Source organism: Protobothrops mucrosquamatus, unplaced genomic scaffold, assembly GCF_001527695.2.
Source record: "Protobothrops mucrosquamatus isolate PMUCROS unplaced genomic scaffold, P.Mucros_1.0 scaffold286, whole genome shotgun sequence".
NCBI lineage: Eukaryota > Metazoa > Chordata > Lepidosauria > Squamata > Viperidae > Protobothrops > Protobothrops mucrosquamatus.
In genome coordinates this window covers 1,242,683-1,251,851 of record NW_015386630.1, presented here as the reverse complement: position 1 = coordinate 1,251,851, position 9,169 = coordinate 1,242,683, and the positions used below count along the sequence as shown (strand labels likewise).

Genomic DNA, 9,169 nt, shown 5'->3' with positions numbered 1-9,169 from the left:
ATAGGTTCTCTGGCCTCGTCCTTACATAATGTGCATAAATTAACTGGGAATTGACGGCAAAATACTAGGGAGCCTCCTTCCTGCTGGATTGAAAATGATTGCTCAGAGCGAGGTGGGGCAACCTAGAAAAAGTTAGGTTTAATTGAAGTTAATAGCTGGTATCTATGCTGTAGTTTCTATTGTGATAAGAATGAATGTTAACTTAACAACAGTGTTAACAAATTTAGGAGTGCCAGATGTAACTGAGCAGCTGGGATTGTATGATCTCCAGTGGGTCTGAAGTTATTATTTGGCCCAATGCTGGTCTAAATAGAAGTTGGGTTAGAGCTTTTGCCTGAAAAAGTTTGATGACAGCAGGCAACAGAAACTACTGAATATATGAAATCACAAAATGGCTGAGATACTCCTTGCCTAAGATGACTAATATAAATTGCATGAGTGACTCTCCTTGCTTTAAATGCAACCCCAACGTATTTGAAAGTGCTCAATTATATAGTTGTTGATAGTCCATCTATAGGCTGTGGGTCTTTTAGGGAAAATCATTTTCTTGGGGTTTTTTTTGGGGGGGGGGGATAATTGATCAACTGTTCCTCTTGGCAATGTTGAACCAAGGCAGTGAATGCCCTCTTCAGACATGCCTTAAGAATAGAGTAAGAGCAGATCTCCATATAGCAAAATTGGGAGATGTCTTTTTGTCAATTTAGGGGCACAATTGTGCGTTTTCTTTAATCATTGGATCAAAAAATATAGAAATTGAACAGAGTTGGAGCTAATATATGATATTTTATGTGAAGAACTGTGCTGCTGATCTGCAAGAAAAATCCCTCATGCAGCAATGAGCAGCAGAAAACATTTAGCAATTGTTGAGTTATGTAATTTGGTCCATAATAAACTCTGCTATATTGAATCAGAAGCCACCCTGAAATTAATAAAGATGCATAAAAGTGACTCATGGAGCAAAATACATACTTTTTTCAGTTTAGTCTGAAACTAATTGGTCTACCTCAGGGGTGTCAAACTGCCGGCCCATGGGCCGGACGCATCACGCAGAAGCTGCACCCACCCCATTGCTGGCAATGGCAAAGCTGTCCCAATACGTTGCGTGACGTCACGTGATATCGCAAGTTTCACATGTCTGGTCTACCTGATCTAAAACCAGTTTATTCTTCCTTTAGGATGTTATCTTGGATAATCCAATCCTTCAACATTATAGTTGGAGTATGACATTTTACTAGTGATGACATGGATGTCCTTTGGCCACTATTTATTTCTCCCTTTTCTGCAGAGCTATGCCAAGCTGACCTTTTACAGAAAAAAAACCCTCAATGCTGTTCTTGCTGGAGGAAGAGAGACCAGCAGTAATACTGTTGTGTATTTTTAGATTCTTTAATAGAATAACACAGTTGGAAAGTACCTTGGAGGTCTTCTAGTACAAGCCCCTGCTGAAGCAATAGACCCTATACCATTCAGGATAAATGGCTGTCCAATCTCTTCTTTAAAATCTCCAATGATGGATCACCCACTTGTGGAGGCAAGCTGTTACACTGATTGTTCTCACTGATGGGAAATTTCCTCTTAGTTCTGGGTTAGATCTCTCCTTGATAAGCCTCCATCCATTACTTCTTGTCCTGCCCTCAGATGCTCTGGAGAATAAGTTGATCCCTCTTCTCTGTGAAGTCCCTCAAATATTGGAAGACTGCTATCATGTCACTCCTTGTCCTTCTCTTTGTTAGATTAGATATACTCTCTTCCTACAACAGTTCATGTTTTAGCCTCCAATCCCTAAATCGTATTTGTTGCTCTCTGCACTCTTTCCAGAGTCTCGACCCCTTTTTTGTATTGTGGTGACCAGAACTGAATGTAGTATTCCAAGTGTGGTCTTACCAAAGCACTATCAAGTGGTACTAACACTTCACACAATATTGATACTACCTCCCTGTTGAGGCAGCCTAGGACTGCATTGGCTTTTTTGGCTGCTGCAGAACACTGCTAGCTCATACTTGAAAAGGTTGTCCACAGGATTGTTAGATCCCTCTCACAGTTACGGCTATTAAATCAGGTACCACCTTCTCTACTGTGCATTTGGTTTTTCTTACCTAAAACCTTACTTTTCTCATCCTGAACTGCATTTTGTTGGCTAAGGCCCAGTGGCCAAGTTTGTCAAGATCCTTCTGGATCTTGAGCCTGTCTTCTAAAGTGTTGGCTATACCCCCCCCCCAAGCTTAGTGACAACAGTCTATAAATTTGATGAGTTCCCCTTCTATCACCTCGTCTAAATCATTTGGGCCTAAAACCTTGGAACACTCAACTACATGCTTGCCTCCAGGCAGATGTAGTTCCTTTGAGAATTACATGTTGAGTCTGGTTGATCAGCCAGCTACAAATCCACCTGGTGGTGATGCTGTCTATGCCATATATTTTTTTATCTTACCAAGAAATAGGTTATAGTCTACGCTGTCAAATGTCTTACTGAAGTCCAAGTACATTATGTCCACAGCATTTCACTGATTCAGTAATTTAGTCATTTTGTCAAACAATGCAATAAGGTTTGTCTGGCTGATCTGTTTTTGACAAACCCATATTGGCTTCTAGTAATAGCTTTGCTTGTTTCTAGGTGTTCACAGATCTGTTGCTTGGTTATCTTTTCCAGGTATTGATGTCAGGCTGATTGTCTAGTTTCTTGGATCAACTTTCCCTCCTTTTTTGAAGATGGGAACCACATCAGCTCTTTTTCAGTTCTCTGGTAGTTTCCTGGTACTCGGAGGATCTTTGAAAGATATGGTTCAGTGGTTCTGAGATCACATCTACCAGCTCCTTCAGAACTCTGGAATGTAATCCAACTGGTTTTTTTTATTTGTACTCATCTAGAGTGGATAGGTGTTGCCTTTCCATTTTCTTGCCTATTTTAACTTGTATTCCTATCCTAATCTGTCTTTTAGAATACTGCTTTTGATAGTGGACTATTTTTTTCTTTAGTCTGAGCATCTTCCGGAATTGGTCCCATCAATCTCCCAATTCTAGCAGAGAACAGGTACTCTACCATGTATAAGTTGCAGGAATCTGGATGAATGATGGATAGCACCAGTTTCCTATATTGTTTTGCTGCCACTTAGTAATTGTTCAGCTGTTTGCTGGCCAGCTACAGTAGCCCTGACTCAGTGCACAAAGTGCAATCTTTTCATCACAGATCATTCATTTTGTTGTTTTCTGGGTGCAAGTACTCTTACAGTTTGACTTCTAGCAGTTTCTTGTTTGTGAGCGGTACCTCAATCTGCAGCCCTCTTGTAGATGTAGAACTCTTCCTAAATAGAGAGTTTGGGCTCATACTTGAGAAATATTTGTGCTACTCCCTCCAGACTCCCACTATTGGCAATATCCTCCTTTTCTGCCAATTGGAACAGCTTAATTATAGATCTCTAAAAAGGAACAAAACTTGCCAAAACCCAAATCATAATTCTGAATTATTAAAAAAAAAAATTCTTATAATGGAGCTATTTCATCATTATAGTTTCTTACTAAAAGAAAAAAAAAGATTTTATACAGTAGGGGGATTAGCTCAAATGGTAGAGCGCTCGCTTAGCATGCGAGAGGTAGCGGGATCGATGCCCGCATCTTCCACTTCCAATTTTGATGCTGTTTAAAGGGAAGCCCCTAATCCCCCCTCAAAAAAGTCCCAAGGTCTTGCATTTTGAGGCAGCGTTTTCCGCTTATTAATGGTCTAATTCTTTTTTTACTACAACTTTTTACGGCCCTTCAATCCAGTTCCCAAAGGGACACGAGGACGAGGACGGGAGGGCTATGGAAAAATCAGCTCTACAGCATATCCGGAGCATCGAACGGGAGGGGATTCCACGAACGAGCGACTTTTCAGAAGGCAAAGAGGAGGAGGATTGTAGCCTGAGGCAAGCTTTAACATTTTAAATCCTTGAAATCTTCCTTGTGCGATGCAGGAGGTATATCACTCGGGGCTTGTTTCTGCTGAAGCCAAAAGCCTCGCTCTGCCCTGCCTTTAGGACGGTGTTTCTCAACCTTGACCATTTGAAGGCATGTGGACTTCAACTCCCAGAATTCCACAGCCAGCATTGCTGGCTGTGGAATTCTGGGAGTTGAAGTCCACATGCCTTAAAATGGTCAAGGTTGAGAAACACTGCAGTTTAGGACTTTCTGAGTGGAGCGGAAGATGCTCCGTTGCGTTCCTGAAAACGACCCGGAATACACCGCGCACCGCCAAGGAAGCCGGATGCCACTGAGCCGCTGCGGGGAACAGCCGAACGGCTTGTCGAGGCTGCGATGAGGACGCTTTTCGCTGGCCGTCGGCGGCCGACGACTGGTTCGATCTGTTTTGCCCGTTGCCCCCGGCCACTGAAATATATTTTTCACTGCATTTGCATCATCTCCCAGTCTGCACACCGCTGTCCCCGCGGGCTTGGACCAGCGGGGATGCCTTTCCGACATCGTTCCCAGGCGAGCCCCGCGGCTTGGGCCTTCCTTGAAACCACCCAAGCTGCAGGGAACAGAAGCCGACGTAACCCGTAGCCACGCCCACTCGTGAGATTCGCCTCTGGCTTCGGGTCACCTACCTTACAACGAAAACGAGCTAATTGGCCGCGCTCCCGCCCCGTCGGCTACCATAGCAACCAAACAGGCGTGTCACCAGGGAAGGGACGCGGCTAGCCAATGGTGCATCGAGTTGCTATGGAGAGGTACAGCAGACCAATAGGGAGCTGGATTGTTCCAGATGAAGAAGCATAGCCTATGATAAAAAACGTTGTTGTTGCCAGAGCAACCGGCCGAAGGTAGGGCTGGCCTGGCCCGGTGCCCCTGGCGGCGGCGACGGGAGCAGGTTGGTCGATTTGAGGGGAGAAGGGAGGCGAGTGGGCCGCGCTGGGGCGATAGCTGCATCCGTTTTACTCTCTTGTTCTCACGTGTGTGTGTGTGTATGTGTCCAATATATAAAATTAAAAAATAGGAGTTTATGGACCTTCCCTTCATTGCCTCTCCATCGAAGCTTCGGTTCCGGAAAGGGGGACGGAAAGAATAAAGGGGACAGTAAAATAATGGCCCTTCTGCGTCTACCTGGCTGACTTCTGACTCCATGTGGCAGGCGGCCCCTACGAACGGGAATGAAATGGAGGGGGCGTGACGCTCAGGTATCCAACTGAGCCATTAGGCAAAAGAGAGTAACAGCCCTTCGGATTAATCTGTCTCCTCCCACTGTGACTAAAAACATGCTCAGACCTTGTTGTTTTTTTACGCCTTTTACTCCACTATATCCGTTATGTAGTTTTCTACCATAGAAACATTCTTCAGGAATGGCGTGCCCCCAGTATTAGCACAATAGCAGTCACTCACTTCTAGCTCCCAATCAATATTATCCAGGAGTAATATTGTGCCTGGTTCACACAATTAACCAATTATGGCTTGATGCAAGGAGTGAACTGAGTCTTGATATTATTCAAACTATGGGATAATTTATTGCATACTATGTTGTGTGAATCCAAGTTAAACATGTGTCACTCAGCCTGGCTGGGGTACTGGAGAAAACATATAACCATTGTGATTAGTAGGTCAGCAATTCTTGTACTTTTAATTATGTGCATTTATTAGTTTGCTTTATACCTGCTTTTCATTTGAAAGCTTAAGGTGTACATGTAGCATTTTCCCCTCTTAATCCCCCCCCCACAACCTAGTGAAATTGGCTGAGAAATTGTGACTGTCCCAAACTCACCTAGTGTCTTCCCAAGTACCAGTCCAACACTGTCATCACTACATCTCACTGGCTGTCTTCTATGAAAGTGAGAAAAATGTCCAAGAACATTTTCTTAAACTACCACATTCCCCTTATTTGCTTTTTTTATAAAGTAAAAGTTCCGCAAATATTGCACACTTTTCTAACTATATTTACTTCAGTTTGATAAGTTTTTGTTTTCCTTTATGCCAGATGTTCCAAATATCAATCAAGGCATGGTATTTAGAGTAACCTGAATTTTGCAAGTGATTCCATTACTTTTTGTTACATTTGTTCCCCAAACCCCCAATTGTTTAAAAATGCAGATTTTGCATGTGAGTGCTCTGTAGACCTATGTAAAGTTAGTAGTTTGGCAGCTTTCTTCATTTCTAGCCAATACATTCCTGATGTACATTGTATCAATTATTTCAACTGAGGTGTTTACAAAAACCTCTTTATTATTAATTACACATTCAGAACCCAATGATATATATGCAGATTTAATTTTTTTGTCTCTAGATACAGAAATATTTTTAAATTGTACATCATCTTGGTGTATTTTACAAACAGCATGCTAAAAATACTAATATAATTAGTTTAAATACTCCTTCTCTTAGTGCAACTAAATCCCAATTTTCTTTGGTATCTTCTTTTCTCCTAAACCATTCTGTGACATCTACAAATTTAGCCCTTCCTAACTCTTCATCCCCAGCTCTTGATTATTTATGAACTGGCCTGATACAGATCTATGGGTATCACAGTGCTTTATTACCTTCTTTTTGGTTATATATATCTAGATGAACAGAAGCCTTCTTACAGAACAGGATAGCAGTAAGGAAAATTCTGCACATAAAAATATTTGACAGACCAAAGCCCTCTTTACAAATAACTTTGACTTCAAAGCTAGCACTGTAAAGGGACCTGGATCCTGACAGTCAGTTAAATCAAGTAGAGTAACCTGTATCAATCTGACTGGGGAGAGTTATGTCTCAAGTACGATATTATCTTTGGTAAATGACCACAGACATGTGGATTATATTCAAGCTGCTAAAATTCGACATCTTTCCAAAGGCAGGTTTGGAGTCAACTTTTAATACTGGGTTTGGCAAAAATGATGTTGGTAGTCTGGATCGAATAAGAAAATGTTAAATGTTAAATTTGAATGCTATTCTTATAGGAACTTCAGAATATAGGTTTTGTGATCCAGTAGTTTGTTTTTATAAACTTGGGCTCAGTCAGTATTGACTGAAGAGGGGTTTTTTGTGTTCTTATTATGATATGATAGTAAGGAATTTTAGGTAAAAATGTGGCCATTCCATTTTGTTCTTTAGGAAATACTTCAAACATATTGTAGGAGGATGAAACCGCTCTGGTCACCGAGATTACGATGGAAATACGCTGTGGTGGCCTATTATTCAGCTCCAAATTTGACTCTGGCAATTTGGCTCATGTTGAGAAAGTGGAACACCAGGAAGGTGATGGTGACAACAATTTGAATGGCAGTAGTAGCATCAATACTTCTTCTGCCTCAGTGGTGTTTGGCAACTCCCTCCCCACTGCAGACTATGAATTCAATGTGTGGACCAAGCCAGATTGTGGTGACACAGAATATGAGAATGGGAACAGGTAAAAACAACATCCATATTTCTATTATATCTGCTGATTGTAAGAATAGAGCTGTCAAGGAAGCCATTCCTAACCCTTTTTATCTCACAAGCTTTTTATCCTTTTCCATTTAGTAATAGCAGAGTTGAATCTATCATCTGAGATCATTACTGTAGAAGCCTATTCTAAACAGAGACCAGAACTTAATCACTTTTAATTTGATTTATATATTGATACATATATTTATGCCCAGAGACACATATATGTACACACACACATGCATGTATACATTACATATATATACCTACAGTATAACAAATCTTACTCCGAGGCATCACAATTTAAAATAGGCACAGGAAAATACCAGTGAAAAGGAAAATACAGGTCAATAGACAGGAAAAGTAAATGACTTTCAGTTGGATATAAGGTAGTTTATTTTTTTAACAGAAAATTGGAGGTCAACTGTGAAAAAATATGTAGCCCATGACAGTTCCCAATTCCAAGTGTACCTAGTCTTTCTGGGCAGAAATGCAGTTTCTGGGAACTGAAGTGTAAATGATGGGGGCTGTTATCTAACTCGTCTTGTGTCTTTCCCCTTCTTCCACAGATCCTGGTTTTACTTTAGTGTGAGGGGAGGAATGCCTGGCAAGTTGATCAAGATTCATATTGTGAATATGAACAAACAGACCAAACTTTATTCCCAGGGAATGACACCCTTAGTCAAGACAGTACCTGTCAAGCCCCGTTGGGAACGCATTCGTGAGCGACCTGCCTTTGAGGTATCTGCATAACATGGTACTCTGAGGAAAGATGTGCTGAGGTTGGGCTTAAATGTACTATTGTATCCTGATGGCCTCCAGAAACAACATATGACATGAACGTGACTTTTTTAAATGTGGGGGTGGATGGAAAACTGAATTTATTTGAGCCACAATCAACTTGGGGCTTCATAATAGAGGAATGGCAAAGACAGTATCTAATTATCAGAAAGGGGAGCCTGGAGGGTTGATTAAGAGGTCCTGATACTATCTGCTTTGTGTTTCTATTGGACTGTTTCTTCCATGTTTCAAAAAGTTGGAATGCATTAATTTGTTCTCCACTCTTCCATCTATCCCAGGATCCAATACCAGTTTGGTTTAATTCAGGCTGTTTGGTTGAGTCACAAATACGTGCTTATATGATTCTTCTTAGAAAATGCATGTGTGCTTACACTGCAGAATCCAATCTGGGTTGGTCACTGGGACCAGAGGTTTAGTTTTCTGAGCTTTTGGATTCATGCTGGAGCCCATTAATGAACTCTCTCCCCATAGCTTTGGGCTATTCTGTGCGTAGTATTTATGTGGTGCCTGGTTTTGTGTGGCCAGTAACAGCAGAGTTGAACCTATAATCTGAGATCATTACTTTAGAAGCCTATTCTGTTCATTACTTTAGAAGCCACACACAAGCAGGCATTACATAAATACTACGCATAAAATAGTCCAAAGCATATATTCTGTTGAGAGAGAAATTCCCTGAAGATGGGCTTCAGCATGATTCCAAAAGCTTGGAAGACTAAACCTCTGGTCCCGGTGACCGATTCAGACTGGATCCTGTAACATTATGCTGGGACATGTGTATTTGCCTTCATTCGTGTGCTTACACTGCCCAAAAGAATAAAGAACAGCCTATATATCATAGTTTTTCTAGATTGTTATTTTAACATCATGGTGCAAACAATATTTTAGGCTTATTTGTCTAAAATATCACAACAGGTGGGTTGTGTTGGGACAGTGAAGTTGATAAAGGCAGTGATATATCTGGCAGAGCTGGACATCTGTTCCAGATAATACTAAAAAA

The 9,169-nt window shown here is 41.3% G+C and overlaps 1 protein-coding gene and 1 non-coding gene across 2 annotated transcripts in view; both read left to right on the top strand.

Moving 5' to 3' along the window:
- Positions 1-3,545: 3,545 nt before the first annotated feature.
- On the top strand, positions 3,546-3,618 carry TRNAA-AGC. Its single transcript has one exon. It is a non-coding gene; the product is annotated as a tRNA-Ala (tRNA).
- Positions 3,619-4,960: 1,342 nt separating this feature from the next.
- The window catches only part of AGBL5 (ATP/GTP binding protein like 5), a 23,646-nt gene continuing 19,437 nt past the window's right edge, over positions 4,961-9,169 (top strand). Inside the window, exons 1-3 of the mRNA XM_029283941.1 lie at positions 4,961-5,150; positions 7,060-7,354; positions 7,941-8,118. Coding sequence (XP_029139774.1) covers positions 7,116-7,354; positions 7,941-8,118 — 417 coding nt within the window. The 5' untranslated portion in view covers positions 4,961-5,150; positions 7,060-7,115. The remainder of the gene's footprint in view (positions 5,151-7,059; positions 7,355-7,940; positions 8,119-9,169) is intronic.